Below are 23,280 nucleotides of genomic sequence, written 5' to 3'. Positions count from 1 at the left end.
TACTTACAGCATGTGACAGCTGGTAGGCTGCTGCTATCGGGGAAGGCAAGAGCTGACAGGGAATCTGTTGTTGCCATGGAGATGCTGTAGAATGGCTGATGGTTGGGTAGCGGGGAGACATGGAGATCCGAGACATGGACATCTTTAAAAGAGGATACAAGTACAGAAATACAAGGATTTAGGAGGATGAAAGAATTAAAAAATGATAAAAAGGCAGAATTTGTGGCTGCCTGCATAATAAACTTGCATGTGTGCAAAAAAAAACAGAATAAAAGGGTCAACAGATGAAGTTTTACTCAGTTTTTTTGTGCACTGCGTGGGCAATATGCTTTGGGATACTTTTCCATCCATGTGGCCTTAAAAGGCTGCTTGAGTTTAAAACCTAACCTCAGTTCTACCTCAGCAATACAAAAGGCATTTAATATTCATTCCTTGCCCGTTAAAAACACTTTACTGTGAGAATGTAGCAAGCCATATAGGCCATATAGATGTGGCATTAGACAATACTTATAATATAAAATCAAATAGAAACACAATCTTGGTAGTGATGTTTTTCTGTGGAATACAGAGTTAAGGAGCCTGGTACTCTAGTGCTTGCAGGTCAGAGAATGTGCATTTACTAAGCCTTTACACTTCCCATTTGCAAGCACATCCCAACATTACACTGACACACCACCAGGATTTGAAAGGTCACTTAAATCCAAGGTTCCTTGTTGCTTTCTCATGCTCTTCCATTGAAAAACGGTGAATGTTCAAAATTTGTGTACATGTGGTTAAGGGACAGTGAAATCAATGCCATTTCTCCGCATTTGATATACAGTAAGAGATGCACATCATGGCTACATTCTTTGTTTGTCGCTACAAACATTCCATCAATCAACAACCACTGCATTAACTGTGACAGATTCGCACAATCTGTTAGGAATCAACTTTAATGTTTTTACAAATTTGTAAAATTCAATAAAAGCTATGCCTAATAAAACAGCATTTAAATTTTAAGAAATTCACACTTGTAAATTCTGTTGGCTTTGGACAGAAAGCAATGCATCTTTCAGTATCTTTCCGCTGTCAGTATATACCGTGATGAAGTAACTGTCTTTTCAGACCAATGAATGATGCATTGCTAGGTAACCGTACAGAGACGTAGACCAGCAGGATTGAAGAATTAGAAATGCATTTAAAATGGGAAGCAGTTAACACAGGCAGAGCAGTAAGTTGATAGACACACAGCCAACAAGAAAGGCTGAACTGCATAAAAGCTGAAATGTTTTTAGCTCATAATGCCAGAGACTTTTGACCAACTGCTCTTGTAGTGATGGATTCTAAGAGATGCTGTGGTTTTTCCTTGGAGTTCAAGACCCCAGATAAGTGCTGACTAACCACATTTATGATAAAGTGTAACTTCTGAACTAGACTATGAGGACTACAGCACTATTACCAACCTACAGTAATACACAGAGTGCTTCTTATCATCCCAGACTTGCAATTAATCTTCTAAGGAATGAAAACTGGAACTTTTTTCATTAATCTTAATTTTATATATTTAAATATATTCACATAAAACATTACACAAATTACACAAATTACATTCAAAACCCAAAATATCCTGTCCGGCTACAAACAAAGCGTAAAAACGTGCTAAGTATCTGTATATACTACAGATACTGTATATGTTTATGAAAAAAATATTCGTAATTGGCTGCTTTGTCCTACTGTACATTACTTTAGGTAGTAGTGAAGAATGCTTCCTTTACCAATAAAAAAAAAACTTTAGAAATTAAAGTGACCTTTATTTACAGAAATCGACTTACACCAGAGCCCTGAGGCGATCTTGGAGGGGAAGTGTGGGGCTGAGAAGCACTTCGGCCTGAAAAGCAGATGAAGGCAGTTATTAACTACGAATAGCTGTTCATTTTCTGTGCTTTAGTGCAGCTACGGCGAACCAGCCTGGGATCAATGATGATCACATTAAAACATTTTTGAAGTTTCTTTTAACTCTAACACCCATTAAAAAAACATTGAGAAACCTGATTATGTGGATGACTGAGTATAGATGAATCATGAATTCCTGAAAATAACTGAAAATAAAGACTGGAAACCTGCTGTAAAAAAAAAAAACTGCTGTGCAATTTGGACACTGATGTTTAATGTAATCCGTTGTAATTAAAAAAATGGCCTCTCTTATACTTACCTGAAAAGTTGAAAGACAAAATTAACCACTAAGAAATAAATGCCGACTCATTACCATGCCTTAGTCAGAAGATAACTAGCTTCTTTGTTTCTAATTCAATTAGTATCTTTTTCTCTTCATATTTGGCAAATACAAAAGCACAATTTGGTTTCATTTCTTTCTTCAAGCTATGTAACTCAAGGATTTGATAACATCAATTAATTTACTCCCATTAGATCTCATATACCAAGGCCTTATTAACTTTACAGCTGGGCAAAGCAATTCAGAGGAATACAAATGAATATAATGAAAGCAAATTTTGCAGCAAAATTTATTTTTAATTGCCTTATCACATCACCAATTGAGTTTTCAATCAAATGAGAATCTAATTTCCTCCTCATAGCAAAATCAGTACAGCAGAACAGGTTTAAATCTGCCCCATAAAACACAGAGTTAAAACACTGTATAGAGGAATCATTCAAGGTGAGGAACAGCAGCAGATGAGCTGAATCTCCTTATCAGGAATACTTAAGAAATAAATAAAAGACAAGCTGTGGTGAAAGACAGATAGATGTCACACAGTTCATTGCGCTCTTGTCATTATAATATCCTCATTGCTAAAGTTCAATATTGTTAATCCAATGATTTAACCTCTTCTCTAGGTTATTCTCATTTTAGCGTTTTTGGACGCAGAACGAACTTCAAGATCATTGCTATGCTAGCGTGTTCTGCTTTTGGCCACCCTGTGTGACTGACACAGTTCCCAGACCTTTTCACACAATTTTTTACCCCATCTGTTTTACACGTCTCGAGTAGCTTAACTTAAGTTACTCACCAGGATACATTTTCATCAATGCTCCAATTCTGTGTCACATCTACTTAATACCACAATGGTGCCCTGAAAGAAATCCCTATCTACACTGTTATACGGGGGAAGCTATAATTAATACAGACTTGTTTCTAGTTTTCCTTTAAATATTCAAGCACTTTGCCTCATTAGGGAAATAGTGGATTTACTAGCTGTGACTCACTGATCTGTCACGTTAAAGCATAATTTGAAGGGTTGTTACTGGGAATTATATCCCAATGGCACGAAAATGTCTAATAAGTGTTCCATTAAAGGTTACAGAAGACTGTGTGAAGCCTTTTCCCCAAACTCTTTATGGTGGCAGTCATGCAACCAATCTTCCACTATGCCATGCTTTTCAATATTTACATATTCTTGAATGATGAAAGGAAACTTGGGACTACAGCACATATATTGTTTGTTTAAATGTAGCAGGTCAAAGACTTTTAAAAATGGCCTATCATCCAACATACAAAATGCAGAACTCTAATATATACCTCCATGCATCAATGGTGATTCACTGCTCTGTTTGCCTCTGTAATGAGAAACGCCTTGGTTCTGAACATCAGAAAGAGTGAAAACCATTCTTTTGCCATTATATCAGAGGAAAGTGCAGAAAGAGCAGCTCCTTTCAAATTGTTCTGTGTTTTATTACCAATCTATGCCCCTAGAGATCTACAGAGATACAGTAAGTAGGTATTCCACTTTTTACTAGTATCCTCTGTTATTCATTCTTTAATAATTTTGCCTTTGGTAGCCTAAGGGCACTAATACAGTAGTTGCAAAATATGAATGTAATGCCTTTTATTGCCAGAATATTTATGCTGTAAAATAACACTAAGCATAAGCAAACATAAGCTTTATAAACTGCTTTTCTTTCATACCACAATGCAATTCTTTGGAGCATTCAACTAGTAACCTACACTGTTTTCTACCTGAAGAGGAGTGACTGTGTTTTATTATTAAGATCACAGGAATGTCAATGAGTTCTACCGTGCATCTGGAAGATAAAAACATCATATGCAAGTTAATACCCAGAAAAATCCCTAGGGATCTGGCTTCACCTGCTACTTTATCAGACAAAAAATGAAAACTCAAATCAGGTAAATAAAAAGGAAGGGTAACAGGCTCTGCATTAATAGCATTCAGTTTCAGGCACAGCGCATTACAGAGCTTCTGGAAAAGGCAGCACTGAGCTGGGGTTATGTGTGTGTGTTTGTTGGCGGGGGGGTGAGAATGGAAATTGCATTGCGAGTTCAAGTGAATTTCCACAGCTGTCGGTGGATTCAATTTAACTGACATGCTATTACTCTTCAAATCAATCTTTTTTACCCTCAAAGGCCTCTGTCTAAACCAGTTTGTTGCAGCTGGAATGGTCAACTTTTGTTTCATCCAGAATTTCAGGTGCAGATCCCTGGAGAAACAAATTCTTGCAGGCTGGTTGATTAATAAAAATTAGCAGGCCCAAGAAATACTCCCAATGTATGCATGACTACCTGCATCTGTCATCAAACAAATATGTGACTACTGATCCAAGAAATAGGATGGTACAGTAGCTACTGTACCTTGAAGTGAACTGTAAATTCCAAAACATTCATCTTATAGCTACAGTATTTAACCTCTGTCTCTTGAAGTGAGGTCCTAGGATCTTGGCGGAGTGGTCTAAATTCCAAACGTCTCCAGATTGAACAGCTATCAACGGGAACATTAAAACCAGGCCCCAGACATGAACTATGCTGCTCTCTGGTCTGTCAGTACAAAGGCTACTCTTCAGATGCATCATTCATGAGGGGCCCTTTGCTATTGATTTTGATCCTATGTTGGACCAGCTCTCCTTGAGATTGGGTTCTTATCTTTCTCAGGCCTCAGTTCTGTAAAAAATCTTACAATCTAAGACTATAACTGTAAAAAGCGATTCCAAAATTTCTCTTCTTAAATTCTATAGAATTGAGCAAATGTAGGTGCAAAAACAGGTAATATAAGTACTGTTTTTCATATAAAGAAAATCAATTTTTCAATGCTAAATTTTAAAGTTTAAAATAAACCTGATAAAAATACTATACTGTATACTGACGCAAATATTGACAAGGTATCATTTACTCCTATTAGTTTCTGAAAAAATACTACTGACCATGATAAATACTTTATTTCTGGCAAGAATTTGGCATTCTTACAACATTATTTTAATTGCTGGAAAATGAGAAACATTATAGAAAAAAAAATATATACAACATCTACGGTGGCAAGTGACTGGAAACAAATTTGTATATTTGTTCAGTGGTTCATAAACAATTACTGTGTAAACCTCTCTTTTAATGATTCACAAATAATGCACTGACAACAGTGTACAACATGCATGGTACACACAGTCAATTTTTGTGAGTACATGATCTGCATTTAGTTCACACATTACAAATCGCCAATTTAATGTTCTCACTGTTTGCCTTTAACAGCGATGAGTACTAGTTAATGGGAAATTTACCACACTGTAAATACTGATCACTCAAAATCTAACAAAGAATTCATTAGATTTGCAATTTTTCTCTTTGTGTAATTACTTTTCAAAAGTGAAGACATCTTGTTATGATTTCGTCTTAAGAATTTAATGTGTTTTAGCTTGAAACGGTACATTGCAAAAATGTTTTTTTTTTAAATAAAAATCCATTTTATTGTGTTTTCAGGATTTCAAAATCTTTTTTTAATAAAAGGCAAAACACCTGAAGTATTACAAATCTTTACTTCATTATGTACAGTATCTGTTATTATCAGAATTGGAAGCCAGCAAAAAGATCACATTCATAGGGATTTCTAAGATGAACTGCTTTTTAGTTTTCCTGTTTGTTACTGCAGTATCATTGGTCGAATAGTCCTGACATTACAACATTCTGCTTCAGTCTTGACTTGAACAAGCCTGAGTTTCAGCACAGACCAACTGCACGGCTCTGATGCAGGAGTTTGCCCTAATGATGAGGAAGAACCTTTACAACAAAGGCAAACCCACTTTGCAGTCTCAAACCCAGGATGACATCAGAAAAAGACACAGAGCGTCCACTAAGATACTCTCTTGCATGCATCCTTAATGTAATCGTTTTAATAGTGGTTTGACGGAACAGACATAATACCTTTCAGGAGTAATTTGCACTGTCTGAGCTACAGTATGTCATGAAAGGACTTACGGCGTGAAGGAGAAGGGGGTTTCCTCTGACGGGACACTTCGTCTAGGCCACTCCCAACAGACCTAATGGGACTGGGCTCACGGCCATCCGTTCGAACTGAAAACTTGAACCGCAGAGTGCCGCCCTCCACTTCTTCCATCTGCAAAAACCAACCACAAGCTCTCAAGCTCTTGATCAGGAGGACTTACCAGATCTGTGCAAAACCAGCACAAAGTGATCACAGGGTGACAATAATACAGAGAACGGATTTAACAGGTTTTTCTTTCTCCGGCAGAGAGATCAGGTTTCAGCCTCTTAATTGTTTCAAAGCTATGGAGTTCACAATATACAGTACTGTCTAGACAAAATATTAGGAACCCAGTCAAATGCACAGGGAGTCCATCAACCTCTTAAGCCAGGACAACACCTAGATCCAAATCCTATTAACACTTGGGGGAATAAAATTAAATATCATTATCCTTGCCACAGCTTCAAAAAGAGGCAGTTCTGAGTTGGGGTTGGGGGAGAAAACCTTGTAGAGCACAAATGTTGCTAGTTTTAGGTTTTTCTTGCCACTCATAGAGACCCAACATATTACTCAATTGAGGTTCCTGCTATTTTGGACATTATGTCTTACAGAAGATCCTCACTTTAAGGAGGGTAGCCAAAGGGGAGCTTCACATACAAAACAACTTGGACACAAGATATAACAAGGTCTAAGTGGGATTGTTTATATACAATCAGACAAACCCTTTTGGAAACAAAAGATAACCTTTGTCTCTATGAGCTCTTACTGAATTGGAGAGAATACCCTCACTAAAGACACTCACTATACCCTCTCCTGACATCCAAGTAAACCAAAGACTTGCTTAAATATACTGTTTGCAGTCAACCAAACGTGCAAATATACCCATTCCATTCAAACAGAATGCAATTAGTCATTACCACAGTATTTATATTTTATATTGTCAAATTCAGTTCCAGTAGTGACTTTCAGAAATATCACCTGTGTCACTGAGAATATAAGCAGTATTAGGAACACTGCATCTCACATATTTAGAAGAGTCCTGCTTTCCTGGTGCATTCCAAGAGGGAATTGCAGGAGACAGCAGAGAAACCTTTTTGAAATAAAATGCATCACGGTTCTTTATTTCCAGGCAGGCATATCTGTCTCTAAACATCTCCTGTCATCATTCTGCAGGGCTGCTCAATTAGGCAGACAGCATCATGGAGAGAGGTAGAATGATTTACTTTGTGGAAAGAAACCACAGTAGTGGTAGTGGTGACAGAAGGCTTGGCTGCATCATGAAAAACCATGAAAAGAATGGAAGAGCAGCTGAAAAATAAGGAGGGTATTGGGGGACAATGGCATATATATACAGCTATGTGCAAAATTATTTGAAATTTTTCATTGTTCTAGATTTTTCACTCAGTGTTTTTCCTTATTTATGCAGAAATATAGTTCTTTGGTGATCTTCTTTTTAAACCTTAGCCTTTAAAGATAACAATAAATCTCAATTGATCTGTATCCTGGAGTACAATAATTAAAGTCTAACTTAGGGGATATGTAAAGATGAATGTATGATGTTAATAATGAGGAACACTTGGGAAAGGTACAATTTTGAGCACCAAGGCAACATTTCATATTGGATGCTTAAGTACAGTTTACCTTGAGTGGTGAAATTGCTAAATGATAAGCTTTATGTCTTCAAACTATCACTAAGCTACAGTATATTAATAGCAGTCAAAACTGTTATAACAGTAGAAAACACTAGTGGAGTCTTGGGGTAAATTATTGATTCACCTGCATCAGTAAATAGTAGAAGTCCTGATTGAGAGATTTAAGACTTAAGCACAGCAGTCTGTATCATAATTTATAAACCAGCAGGAATTCCTCTGTCTTTGAATGATGGAAAGTCATGGAAATAAACATTTGGTCAAAAATAATTTGCACTGCACAGGGGACAGTGTAGAGCAGACACTGAAACCAATATGTTCTCAGAGCAGTAAAATGACATATTAGCCCATTTACAGTTATACAGTACATCCAGAAATGCCTGTAACTATATTGTGTAACAAACGTGACTGCTAATACATAAAGATGATTATTCAATGTAACCCCCAGGGATGAACATTGTCTTGCTAAAGTAAATACATGTAATTCTGACCGAACCTCCAAATACTACAGTTTGTGTGGATTTCAACTTGAAACTGTATAATTGCCAAACCTTAAACGGATAAACCTATCACAGGATAAAAAGAGAGCATGGAAGCAAACTGACCCAATTTAACCTGAAAATAATTGCTTAGCTTCCAGACAGTGGGAATAGGAGTGCACTGTAATGAAAAGCTTTGGTTTTACAGTATGTGATGTAAAGAACCTAAATTCCAGAGAACCTGTTTCTTAAAACCTAATTCTCTAAACAGAAAAAACAGAAAAAATCACTTTAAGAGCGGCAGGGAATACATTTAATTGAATAAAACTATGGAGCCTAAAAATTTAAATTAATTAATCAGAAACATGAAACAAAAACAGAGAGAGCTCTACAGAGATGTTATGACAGGTTAGGAAACATTTTAAGTTGCAGAATGTCAGAGCTGGCTGTTCACGGCACAGGCATGTCAAATTCTCACTAAAGGCTTTGTTGGGTTTTTAAAAAGCATAAAGGCTTTTGAAGGGATGTCCAACAAATGTGTTAATTTCTTATGCATAAATCATGCCATCTTCAAAACATGGTGTGGTGGCATGTTTATAATGTTCCTGAAAGTTGCAAGCATGTTTTTTTTTTAAATTATTATTTATTCTACACATACATATATACAGTACACTATATACAACACAGGTGTGTCTTCACAGGCTAAACTTTATATACTGTAGGTCTAGATACAGATACTATTTCTGTTACCTCAGCAGAGCTCATGCCAGTGGAGGGTGCTCTGTACACCATGACACCGCTAGGGTTAGGCTCACTTCCCCCCTGCAGAGCTAGGCTGACTTCAGAGTTGGCACCACTGCCAGGCTCCACAAATGGGCTCCACACAGCCCAGCGAAGGCACTGCATAAAAGCCGTGTGAGAAAACAAGGTGGTGGAGGATGCCTGCAAAAAGAGAAAGAAATAAGACACTTCACAAAATCCCAGTTATCTGTAGTACATTTCAGAAAGTTTTGGGTCTTTCCTGGATCAAACATTAACTCCCAACCCCAAACCCCAGCACACAAACATTTTGCCTTCCATTACATTTCCCATCACAAGAGAAGATGGAACAAAAAAATTAAGAAAAATATAAACTAAGACTGAAAGGCAAATTAATCTGTTACTGTAGGCAGAACGCTTAGCCAATCAACTGGCTTGCCCAAGCATTGAGATCGCTCACCCACAAATGTCAGGGGTATATTCTTCTGTAGCAAGAAAGCAGATTTCAGTAAAGATAGAATTTTGGGTTTTTTTGCAGTGTTTTGTTGCCTCTGTGTAAGAACTGAATGAATACACACCTCTCAAAAATTACTATCTAGCAGGACTTCTGCATTCAAAAATTTTGCATATTCGAAACTGAACAGAATTTGTAATACTCTTTGCCTAACTTTGTGCACTTGCACACAAGAAACTTTAAGCACAGATTGGATGTTTATGAGCTATAGTACTAAACTGAGATTGTGGGTACAATTTGCTGTCCAGAATCTGGCCCTGGCAAACGGGAAAGTTTGGCCATTTGTCATCACAGGCTCAGGTAAGTTCTGCTCTTGCTGAGGGAGAACTGTAAACAGAGCAAACTGCACTTTACTCTGAGTGATGTACTGGAACCCATTTCTGAAAAAGTGACACACCATCAATCCCTGGGATGCCAACTTGTTTTTTTTCCAAAAACGAGAAGATTTGTGGTCATGCGGACTTATACAGCTTAATTAGATTTGGACATACAGAAGAAGATTCAGTTCAATTTTATGTTTCACAAAGCTCTTTCACAGCTACTTACAACCTGTGTAATGATATTTTATAGAAATGGTGCTTTAAATAGTTAATTGAGATATAAACACAAAATTACTTATGAATTGTATCTGATGATTTCTTGTACAACCATTTTTTTAAGTTAATCAGACGAATATCACGCCCAGTACAGACTACAAAATATAAAAGTAACGAATTAGGTAGAATTCAGGTGGATATTGTTAAACTTACTCTTTTAAAGAACTTACTTAAGAAACAACTGTGTAAGTTGTTGGGAATTATATATTTTTTTTACACCAAACACAACACACCATATTCACTTCATACAATTGTTAATGACAATGAATGACCAAATGGAGGTCTTGGCAATAAATATTTAAAGCTATCATGACAAAAATACCGATGCAAACTGCACTTCCACCCTCTAATTTTCAAAGAAGTCTGGATAAAAATGTTTCATTCACTGAAGCACACAACCTTCAGACCATCTGAAGGGCATTTTTTACAAACTAATGCCTTTGTAAATTTAAGCATGATTTTATGCCCAGAATTAGTACCACTGCACTCTTTAAAGAATTATATTCCTATCTGAAAATAAGCCTCAGTTGCTGCCACAAAATCAGCATTAATAATAAAACATAATATTTATTTCTACCCTCCTCTGCAATTCATTGATTCCTCCCTAGACTACACTGGCTCTTGAATCGTTCAGTTCAGCTTGAAGTGATTCTAATCAAAGTGAAAAACTATTCAAACTAAAATGCAATTGATTTGCAGGTTGACAAGGCAGTAAGGCCTGGCTTTGTATTTTGCATGTACATTTTTAATTATAAAAGTCAGTAAAGTGTCAATAAATGGATATACACTACACTTCTGCAGTGAAGGCACACACATAATAAAATGCAACAGAGAAGAAAAACAAGCAGATGCAAACTTACTCAAGGATGTTCCTTTCTGTACTACTGCCTGGATCTCTGCATTTTATCAATGGTGTGCAGCCAGGCTTTCTAAGTGCAGGATGAAGGCTAATCCTATCAATCAGATTTGGGTTTTAGGGCAGCATATGTGCTAGGTAATCACTCACTACCAATGGGAATCTGTAAAGTGCTGACTAGGGATAGGAAAGATATTTTAAATATCTACTTCAGGACAAGCAGTGAAACAAGGACCCAAGGACAAAAGTGGAATATAAGTGGAAGTTCTTTTTGAACTGAAAACAGGAAGAATTTCTCTTTTCAAAGTGCTATGGGAGTCTGAAACAAACTGCTCGGCCACTACATTGAAGTCCATTCCCTGGGAGTCTTCAAGAAATGGCTGAATCAGCACCATCCATATTACGACACTTGTAGCATTTGTAACATTAGACACAGTTGTATCATTTATGCAAATAATAAAATCTCAGCCCTGGCTTTCTTTTCCACTCACAACATTTTTTTCAGAAAAAAATAGATTAAAATGTTAACATGATTAAATGTACACATTATTAGTCAAAAAGCTAATTACATTATGACAAAAAACATTTATATGGTTTGCAATGGGTTTTACTCTTTGGCTCTGATCTCGGTACTGTCAGATACAGCAAGAGAGAAATGTGATATTAGCTGCAGTCGAGATGAAGTTAAGAAGTGAACCCATTGTAGGGTTGAATAAGATGTTCAAAAATGTCACTGCTTAGTTTTCCAAATCTCCTTTCCTACTGCATGATTAATCCTATTCTGGTGAACAAAAAAATAATCAACAGAACCCAAATCTCAACATTTACAGACTGTGGCATGATCAGTTCTTGATAAGACCCAAGTAATTTATCATGACACTCCTTTTCTAGTGACATGAAATCCACATATAATTTTTAGGTATGAGAAAAGCAAATAATCATTATTTATTAATATATTATTAATTATAATTATTGTGCCATGTTCTAAACAGTATTAATTCTTCTGCCATTGTAAGCTTCTAAACGTAATCCTACCCTATCTTTCTCAGCCCTTGTCCTGAAGGACCTGGTTTTCTCATACAGTAGGTTAAGGCTTTTATTAAACACTGTTCTGATCCATTACCCTAGTCATTCATGAAGATAATAACGGCTGGGTGTGCAAATGTATAAATACCATGTAATACTCAATTTAAATGACAAATATAAGTAAAAAAAAGGGCTTTTTCAACACAACACAATGAACGTAGAACACTTATAACAAATCCCTCTCAAATTCAAACACTTGCATGTAAAGAACAATCAGACAATGCAATACAGATAAAGTCAACTCATATGGTGATAAAAGGTATTCTCAAACAGTGATTTTATTTCTAAACTTAACATAGTGAAGGTAAAACAAAAACAAAGGAGAACTGTCATCAAATAAAAAATTAACTTAAAGCCACTCACTTTGTGTCTGCTAATGAGCACAGAAATAGCAAATTAATTACCCTTCATGAACACGGCCTTTTAATTCTACTCTTTAAAAAGTTCTGTGATTTCCCCATTTTATTTTATCCACATCATTTATTTTAGCCTGCAGAAGAGGGTTGGCTTGTGGCTAGCTGTCTTTTATAATCTATTCAAAGAAATACCTGCACTTTAAAATACTGGAGACCAGGGTTTGATTTTCCAGGGTAAGCATACAGATCAACGCTAATGAATCAGAGGCTATTACACATGCTGCCTGTCAATTCAGATTTGCATTCAGTATGGATCCCTACAAAGGTTCTATGTTTCTATAAACCTTTTGTGGCCAATTACAAGGAATGAGATACGCAATGACATTTTGGATGTTATCAAATCAATGCATAGTAAAGCCTTATAAATTACATTACTTGCAGTATAATGTGATGTAATTGACTCTCTTCAGAAACAAAGGGTGGCATAATACATTACATAAAATCACTTTACACACTGTACAAATTTTCAATGACGGCATCAGATTGTAAGAAAGACAACAGGACAGTGGACAATTTAAAATCAATTGGGACTGTTAAAAAAGTAATCATTTATATTTATTCTAACATTCAAGGTTAAAATAGGGCCACCCAGAGTACTCACTAACATCCAAATGGCACCAGCATGTATAAATATAAAATAATTACTGGCAATCAAAGTGCAGAAGAGCTACTGCATGACTTTTCAGACCTGAGTCAGTGCCTTCTGTAAGGTAGACCACAGTTGAAAGAATTTGCTTGATATTGCCCTCTATCAGTTCTGATGAGCCCAATCAGCAGCTTTTGCCCAATGCCTTGAACCCACAAGAACAGCATTCACCTCAATCTTCCACAACTCAGCCTCAGCAGGCACAGGACAACTCTGGTACAATACAGATAAGGCACAACAAATGCCAAGACCCAGTTTCTGATGCAGTGCATAATTCAGATCTATCTTAAGTTACTTATATACTTTTGCCAATCATGCATTCACCTATCTATTAAGAAATTAAGGATTAAATCTATAATAATAAACATATAATGCCCAAATCCATTCAAATGCAGCTCTATTATGAGAGAGAAAAATAATTTTACTTGCTTATGTTCACAGAAAAAAAATCAGGACAGAAAACACATTTGCAATCAAGTCTTTTATTTAAGAGGCACCATCTATCAAGTTAAAACATAACCTTGGGCATTGCATTGTGTCACAGGGTCCTAATGTATTTAGTCTCCAGCCAGCCTTTTACCAGCAGGACATAAAAGCTGCAAACATGCCAGAGTTGTGGGTTTAAATCCCACTATTGCCACTTGAGTTAGGTATTTCACTCCAATGGCACCGGTGAAATACCCAATAATAGGCACAAGTTCAAATTTAAATTACTCTGGATAAAAGTGTCATCTAAGTTAATATTTCTTATTATATTATGAATAATAATATAATTATGTGTGTGCTCTATAAGGAAAACGGGTAAAAAGTTAAAAGAAATATCAAAGGATTACTTTTAACAGAAGGCAGTTTGCAGCTAGAATAAAACAGAATGTAATTTGTATTGATCAATATGTCAAAACTAACTGTAGTGGAAAGTTACGTTCTTCCAGAGTGTGTTAATGATGTAAATGGTGGGAATGACATATGGCAGAAACAGTTGCTGAATCCTAAAATTCAGTGGCATGCTGTGACCATTGTTAAGGTATGCATTCAAGGAATTGTTACGTCAAAATCTAAACGCATTTTTCTGAAATGTCATATAACACATGCATAACATATACCATAGCACAAAGTGATGCTTGACAACAATGCGCACATGGCTCAATGAGATTATTCTCCTTCTGCTTCATTTTCAATCCGTGGAATTTCCCATAGTGTTCAAAAGCCTGGTGAACAGTTACATTTATACTGAGACAAGTAGAGACTGTCAGTATGCAAGAGAGGAGTATCATATGACCCAGTATAGTGACAGGAACACTATACTATAAAAAAGGCGCCATCCTTTGGATGAGATGTAAGCCGAGGTATTATAAAAAGAAGAAGCAGAAGCAGAAGATGCTTTGGCTCTCGTGGCTTCATCACATGCTCTCTTCTCTGAAGCAGGCTCATAGCTAAAATGTGAGATTTCTGCTTCCTGCTTCTCAGCATGGAATTAACCTTCTCATTCCTTTGTAGCTCACACACTGACACAGCTCCCCACTAAACCTTCTGAAGAATCATGGTGCTTATAAGCGTTTACCCTGCTTAAAATGTACAAAGTGGGGCTATATTTCAGATTTGTGGAAAATGCATGACACAATATCAGTGATATTTAGAAAATCGGGAATTTATGTGGGTACACTGGTTCCCAACAGAAGAGAATCTATTAGAAAATAGTGTTTTCGCTTATTTTACGTGGCATGTTGGTTTAAAACATGTTCAATAGATGGCAATAGATGGCATATGGGAATCCACTGAATACATATTTTGTTAATTGTCACTGCCATTAACATTAGCTACACTACATTCTTGAGTTACACCAGGCTTATTGTAACTTTTCCTTTTTTATTTCAGAAAAGGAGTTAATTTCCCTAACAGAACTGTAACACCATTGAGGAAACCTGAAGTTGTGGTTGTTTTTATGCTGTCTTACACCTTGGAGAGATAATACCAAACCTGCATCAGTATTAGGCTAGTGCATCTGGTTTCATAACTTCCACAGCACACTTACTGTACTGAAAGTTTGTCCATGACACCCCACCACCACTCTTTCCACAAACAAGCCTTCTAGGGGACTACAAAACAGATGTTAAACTATTCACCTAAACAATAATCACTATGTCCCTATTTCCCTGACCAGCAGTCTGTGATCCGTAAACCTAATACATTTCAGATGGATTTTTTCAGCTTTCTTAAAAATCAAATTTCAGAACAAATGCCTTGCCTTAGTGGTGAAAATCTGTATAAAGTGGTAGTACAAAATATGTCATTTAAAAAAAAAATTGACAAAGTGAGTTAAAAACAAACAATCTTAACTCACACTTAAATATTAATTGAAAAGAGAACAGCAAAGTAAACAAAGGAGGAATCACCACACATTGGTGTGATCAGTCACTAAACATTGGGACAGTTTTCACTGTTGACTGGGAGCCTCCAGACTCCTGCTATCTATCAGAAAAGATCATCTGATGGAAGGATGACAAATATTTGAGCACAGATTAAAGAGTCAGCAGGCCTAATGTTCATTCACAGGGATTAGGCTATGGCTTGGCTTTATAGCCTCCTTCTAGGTAAAAAGGTTAAATAAAACATTCAATTTACCCCGTTTTGTCTGAAGCCCAGGCAAACACCATAGGGGCAGAGGGGTTATAGTGGCATTCACACTCTCAAGATGGTGCTGTTTGAAAATCTTCCCTCATTAAAGTCTGATATCTTGGCAACAAGACCAGGCTTTTCAGTCTTAATCATACCCTTGGGACAGGGCATTATAACGAATCAATAAATTAGCTAGGCAGCCACAGACTGACAAAATTAATTAGGAAGGAGAGGGAGAGAGTGAAATCTACAAGTGTCTGGTACCTCCCTTCTACAGAAAAAACAATGAGTGATTGAGCACAGGGCTACCAAGGATCTGATTATTCATAATGGTCACTGTCAGCATTATCATTAGCACATTAATAGAAAACAAACATGCGATTTTTGGCATTTCTAGTGGCAGTTTTCAGAAATGTATTGTATTGGCTGTATTTTTTAATTCAATACAACAATGAGTTCTACTATAGTTCCCACTGATCCAAGAGCATACACATGGTATTATTATTACTGTTATTATTGAAACCGATTTGCTTGCTGGTCTGTTTGTTGCAAGTTAACCTCATGGGCCATAACAAGCAATTAAGGTCACTGCATATGGGCAAGCCTAGTGATTATAAGGCTGGGTGATTCACTGGTTTCACAACTCCCACACAAGAGTGAACAAATGACTGACAAGCAAAAACATTTAGAGTTGACATTTGGATTTCATGGACACGCCTTTAAAATGAGCAAAGTCTGCCTAAGGTCCACAATTCTTACAATGGGTACAGCATAAAAATGACACCTAAGTTCCGTAAATGACAGACTTATTTTCAAAGACAAAAATAAACTTTGGTTGTGACTGTTATCTGTCTGAGACTTTCTCATGATGTATGGTTTTTCTAACTATTTTCAAGCTTGCTTCTTTATGATGTGGAAACAATTCAAAGTGGGAATTTTTATTTTACTCACCTACTTTTATTCTTTGACACTTGCTTAGAAAAAACTGCAAATATTTATAAACATTTTGTAAAGATATTGCTTGTGCATTCTACGTTGTCCTGACATCCATCCGATGGGCTTTATAGGATAATAACATGAATTTCACCTCCATCTTTGATCGCATCTGAAATAAGCTGGTTTTTGTTATGGGTCTGTTATTAGGCCTCATTTTTTTACCCTTTGACTGATTTATTGATCACTTCAACCAGGAACAAAAAAAAAACTATGACTCATTCCATTTTTTAAGATGGCTGACACATGGCTTGCCACTGCTCACAGTGCAGGAGAATTATGAGATTCAACTTTTCCTTACATGAACCCAATAATCCATCAACTCAGTAAGAGTGATCCAGGTTTAAATCAACGATCAGAGACATAAACTCATTCATTATTTACCCAATTCCATTTCACTCAGATGAAATGGATGTTTGAGCAAAAACTGCAGTTTTAACATCAAGGGCTTGCAGGTGGAAAGTTTGAGCAAACAAGCAGAAAATGCAGATCAATAACCTTGAATTACCTTCTTCACTACAATTCAATTTGGCAATCTATAATTATTTGATCATTTACCATCTTGATGATTATTTGACTTTGCTATCAGCCATATGATTGACTTGATGAAGGCAAGACTATTCTCAGAGGAAATTATTCTCTAATTCCTCTAAATTCTGTTAATCCCTCATGCATACCTGAAATACCAGACATTTACTTTGCCTGGCCAAGCAACTGAGTCTTTTTGTCTTGTAATATATCGTATTACAGCACAAGTATGGCACAATATCTCTGCACTATATACTTTAAAATCATCACAAATCCACCCATACCCCACTACATGATTGCTTGTTGTATAAATGTTTGCTCTAACACAACATGTATCTGAGTACCTGTCTTTCACTGCACAAAGCTATTTTCGCTATCATAAAGGTGTTTCCTTCTGGATCTTTTATGAAAGAGAATGCTGTTTTGAACCGCTTATTTCAATGGAGAAAATGAAAGCACCACGCTTCAGAGTATTAAACCAGTGACTCACACTCCTTCATGGTGGTAATCTTGAGGATGACTATATGATAAAGCTGCAGCTTGTTTATCCTTAACAAAAACCTAGAGGCCTTAAAGGCCTTGAGCGAAGCAACCTTTCCCATGATCTGGCTCTGTAATTAGAAGGCAGGAGTGAACTAAGTAGCCTTTGCAGACTACAGTACATCACAGGCTACCTCTCATACCCCATCCGATCACATTGTGCTAAAAACAACCTTGACAATAAGGCACTTCTAATCATCCATAACGCTCCTGGTCACACTGTCAATGTAAAACACTATGCCAATAACATTCAAGTTGTTTTTTACCTTCCAAAAGCTTTTCCATCCTGCAGCTGAAGGACTAGGGAGTGACAGTCACATGTAAGGCTTGCTAACTCAAATGTGTCATAATCTGCTCTGCTATCACAGACAAGCACAGCAGTAAGAACAGTACCCTTATCTTGACAATTTATTACTCTGCAAAGGCAACAGTGAGTAACACTGTGTTTTCTGAACCTTAGGAATTAGGTCATGTATATTTTACATGTAAAAGAACTACCATTGTAATCCAAGGAATGGGTCAGCCAGCAGAACATGGTAATGCAAGAAACATCACGCTAGTGGATTCTAATTGAAGCTAGAGTCCCCTGTAATGAGAATCTGATAATGAGCAAATCAAATGACTTTCAGATCATAAAGAAGGAAAAGCTGCATTTGAGTAGTGTAAGATTATTGGACTGTTCCATATGGAGCCTGGTAATGATCTGTTTCTTCTTCAGTTCACTTCCTTACAGAATACATATAACAAAATATTCACCAACTGAAGCCAATACTTATTAATGTTTAATCTCTTAAATTAGGAATGAATCGCAACAAAAGAACATTTAACTCTTAGCAACTGAAATTAAAGTGAACAGCAGATCAATGAAATACATGAATGTAAGAAGGAAACGATCATGCTGGAAATACACAGAAATGCTTTTCTCTCACTTAGCTTATCACATTTTAAATTTTAAATTCTTATTGGTTTTGAACCTGGTAAAAAAGGTATTTTACACCTCAAATAAATGATTCTTCAGTCTGATTGACATTGGGTATTCTTGGTTTGTAAAAGTATCAGGCTAACAAGGCCAGCAAATGGCATTATGTTTGGATGAAATAAAACTTCATACATAGAACTTCTCTGTACAGTAAATGTGATGACGCTGATACTGAATGTTCTGAATGCAATGTTCTGAATGGGCAAATGAAAAGGTTATCACTTTAATTAACGTGTTCTCTGGAGTTCATTCATTTCTCTAAATGGTTATATAAAGCATACATCAGTGCAAGAATATTAACTGTACAATGTGGTCTAAATGTAGACATCCATTTATTGCTAATATTGCTTTTGTTGAAATGAGTGGCACTATACAACTGGAAGCAACAAGGACAATACTTAAGTGTATTTATTTCTGGTTGACATAATGATTATCCCAGCTAACCAATCTAAATCTAAATACCCTAATGCGCATGCAAGCACAAGCCATCCTAAAAATTCATTTTTCCAAAGCACTTAAAGTTCCAGTGGGATGCTAAAATTATTCATAAATACCCTCTGCCCTCTGTAACGTCCTGGCATTCCAACATGGCCAGCACTAATGAATTTCACCCTGCAGAGATATGAAATATTTCTGGATCAGTGCTTCACACTCACCAGTCCTGTTCACCACAGTTTGAAATATTATTTATTACTCAAATATTACAGCAGTTTTCCTAAAGCTTCCACTGCATACCATATTTTGTGATATAAACTTACACCTACTATTGACGTACAGAACAGGCTTAAAACTTTTCTGCCTGGCCAGGGAAACCTAATGAACATGTAGCAGCCAAGATTTTAAGTCCAAGAATCATAATAGAATTCTAGGCCATAGTAATCCCCACTCCCCACTTGACCACTGGCAGGGCTCAGCTAATTGTGTGCCACCTCTTGGAGTACCTCTGGTAACAACAGTCTGGTGCTGTTACATGAGCAAAGAGATCCCATCTAACCGATAGTGAAACAATTGAACAAGAACAACAGCATTTAGTTTATGGATCTCCTCTCACAACCGGTATCAAATACAAAACAGAACAAAACAATACTGAAATCAAATTTTGCTGGAAGAATTAGTAGTCCAAAAGATGAAATGGCAGGCTTAAAAGTTTAAAGTCCTGTCCGGTTCTCATAAGGAAGGAAGCTGGCTTCACCACCTACTCTGCCCTGTAGAGAATGGCTCTGCTGCCTTCCTGCTCCATCTATCCATCAAGCATTACAGGCTTGATAGATAGATCAGGGGGAGTTCAGACTGCAAGGTGTGCAGGGAATCAAACAAGTGTGCCTCAGCTCGTCTGTGAGAAAACTCCTTCAAATAAGGTGACAGCAAACCGCTGAGGAATATGGGAGCAGAGCTTTGTGGCACTTTACACTACACACAAACATTTTAAATTATATAGATCAAATCCCTCAATTCATTTCCATTCTCATACTCATTGCTTATGAATAAAATGCCCCCCTGCCACCTTTAATAATATTTGCAAAAGAGTTGCTGAGCACAGTGACTAACCCTTCGGATGTTAGACCCTAAACTTAGAATATTTTAACAGGATCTAACAGAAGTCGTTATAACACTTATGACATCAAGCATGGCTTGTGTTTCACAAGATTCCACACATCTGTCAGATTTAAAAATACTCTTGTGTACGTCTCCTCAGCAGAAACATTTCAAACATCGCAGAATTGTCTGTATGGATTTCAGAAAGTGCAATTAACATCATTATCACCTGAAAAATGTGTTACCCTTAGCACATTCTTAATTCTTTGTTGCATCCAATTTAAAAACAGGGGTATAATTATTCTTCATTTTCCAGTTCAATCACAAAAGCCCTTACTCCATCAATGTTGAATGAATTTGTATCTTCTATAACGAGGGTGCTATTGGGCCATATCAACACTAGTCAGAATTGTCAGTACAATAGTGACCTAATATAAACAACAGCATCAGCATGTTTTCAGCCTGCATGTGGTCGACAGCCCAAAGAGACATATTCACACAGTTCTGCTATCTAAAGAAAATGCAAACTATGCCTTGAATCATTCAAGTAACATCTGCAAACATACTTTAATGTACTTTTCTATAGGACCATTAGTCCAGCCTAAAAGATAATTTGCTTTTTTAGAACATATACAGTACTGTACAAGCTAACCACCCTTTTCCTTTACAATTATGTGTTACTGAAACACATTCCATTAACACACTCAATAGGAACACAACTGACAGTGCAGCAATTTCAGCTGTTATGGGCTTTAGGGTTGAGGAGAAAGAGAATCAAATAGAATTAACTGCACAGAAGAAGAAAAATCATTAAACTAACTCACTTTTCTGAGACAGATTAGCAACCCTAGAATATTTTTGTTTCTCTCAAAACCCTCCTACTGTACATTAGTAAGTTTCTGGAAACAATCTATTTTGATCGCAGTAACACTTGTGCTGCTGAAAGAGAAGTTGCAGAAAACCCAATTCAACCCAAACTAAATTAAGCAAAACAGGAGGCAAATGAGGAGAGCACCTGAATGAGAGAAGAGACTCCCCCAAGGAGAAGCTATGGCACGCTCCACTGTCCTGTGCTGCTGAGTGCCTTTTTCTTCTCTGTCAGGGTTCATGTCTTCCAGATCAGCATAATTCATGAAGGGAGGCGCAAGAGGAATCGATTCAAGACATTTAACATCTGCATGGCCTGATTCCTGACTCTCATCTTGAATGTGACGTTTTTACAGAGTTGAGTGCTGACAGGGTGAAACTGACTCAGATGGCCATCTGGGAGATTTGTGTACTTAGCACTAGAGCACTAGAGAAGTTGACATTAATTTTAATTAGATGTGTATTGCCTGCATAAACCCACCTAACTTATTTAAAGTCCATCGCAGGATGGAAACAGCACTAGGGATAAATGACCTCAAGTGACTCCAACTAATATAAATCATTTACACATAAAGTGAATTTCCAGATTTATTAATGCTCCCCAATGATGTAGGAACAAAATAATCATATAAAAGAACAATATCTGGTTGTGATGAAACAGTTCATAATATGAAGACGTTTAAGTAGGTAGCTGCATTAACATACATAGATAGTGCTGTAGTAGTAAATTGAAGACACAGCTTATTCTGGATTCTTTCATAACAGTGGCTACCAATCCTATTCCTGGTGACCCACACACTTGCTGGTGCTTGTTCCACCAGAGCACTCAGTTACACAATCAAGCCCTTCATTGTCTTATTCTTCATTTAATGAGACCAAGACTGAGAAAAAGAAAAAAAAAACTAACTGATTGTTCCCAGCTCTTACACATGATGGAGCTTTAACCATTGAATTTTGTAAGTGAAAAAAAATCCTAAACTAGGACTAGGAACAAAATGCAAACATTCTAATGAAGCAAGTTCTTTTCAATTAAGATCAATTAAGGCTTCAATTAGCTAACTAAGGTGGGATGGAATGAAAACCAACAGGTGTGTGGGTGACCGGGAACAGGATTGGGAACCACTGATTTATGTGATTTATGGCCAATCCCTCAACCCCTGGAGGTCAATGAGCATTTGCCTGCAGCCTTTGGAGAGCTCTCCGACCTCTACCACAATGAGACTGGAAAGGCCTTTACATTTACAAATGTATTCTGTGTGTTCCCTCCTTCTCCTTCTCCTCCTTCTATATCCCAGGAAATGGGCTTGTATATACAGTAGTTCCATTGCACTTCCAAACATCCATTACATCCAATGTTCATATTAAATCAGTGGTATGGACATATAATGAAGACATTAATAAACATAATATAATACATCATATGCAAATAATATCTCAATAAATTATTTCATATAAATAATGATAGAACAATCATTGGATTGTCTCCTTTAAGCAGTAGACTGATGAAACTATAAGATGAGGTTGGTTAGTATATATACTGTACATGTTTACAACTGTATGTACAATTATGTTTTTTAGACACCTTTTTTAAGGCACAGATATAAGAAAATATTTTAAACACTGCTTGTTATTCAATTCCCTATCTTGAGAACGCACTGTCAAAATTCTGCAGTGTGAAAAGGACAGCCTTATGAATAAGCCATAAATTATCTATGAGAAAGGGAGAGTTCAGAAGAAAAAAAACATGTTAAAGCAGTAGTGGTGTGAAGATAAGTCACAGGTGTACAAGGCAAGTGTTTACCTGCAACCGAATTAAAATCCCTACAAAAAGGAGGAAGATGTACACATATTCAACCACCTTTAAAAAGTCATCATTAAATAGGGAGAGGCTGTGTTTTCTACCTTTTTGGTAGAGCTTAGCCTATACCCCCTGACATGCAGTTCAAACATAAAATTCCCCTGCCTGTACTAAAAACACACACACCTGAGCAAAGCCATGTACTACACTTTAATTACTGAA

The 23,280-nt window shown here is 36.7% G+C and overlaps 1 protein-coding gene across 4 annotated transcripts in view; it reads right to left on the bottom strand.

Moving 5' to 3' along the window:
• The window catches only part of nphp4 (nephronophthisis 4), a 126,300-nt gene that overhangs the window by 28,943 nt on the left and 74,077 nt on the right, over positions 1 to 23,280 (bottom strand). For all 4 annotated transcript variants that reach the window (XM_088617550.1, XM_088617549.1, XM_088617552.1 and 1 more), the window contains exons 10-13: positions 9,079 to 9,270; positions 6,194 to 6,332; positions 1,812 to 1,867; positions 8 to 142 (exon numbers count right to left, since the gene is read on the bottom strand). In XM_088617550.1, the coding sequence (XP_088473676.1) occupies positions 8 to 142; positions 1,812 to 1,867; positions 6,194 to 6,332; positions 9,079 to 9,270 (522 nt within the window). The remainder of the gene's footprint in view (positions 1 to 7; positions 143 to 1,811; positions 1,868 to 6,193; positions 6,333 to 9,078; positions 9,271 to 23,280) is intronic.

This window comes from Lepisosteus platostomus, chromosome 23 (assembly GCF_059453375.1).
Source record: "Lepisosteus platostomus isolate fLepPlt1 chromosome 23, fLepPlt1.hap1, whole genome shotgun sequence".
NCBI classification, from domain to species: domain Eukaryota; kingdom Metazoa; phylum Chordata; class Actinopteri; order Semionotiformes; family Lepisosteidae; genus Lepisosteus; species Lepisosteus platostomus.
The sequence above is the reverse complement of the archived record's forward strand: the minus strand, read 5'-3'. Positions and strand labels throughout refer to the sequence as shown.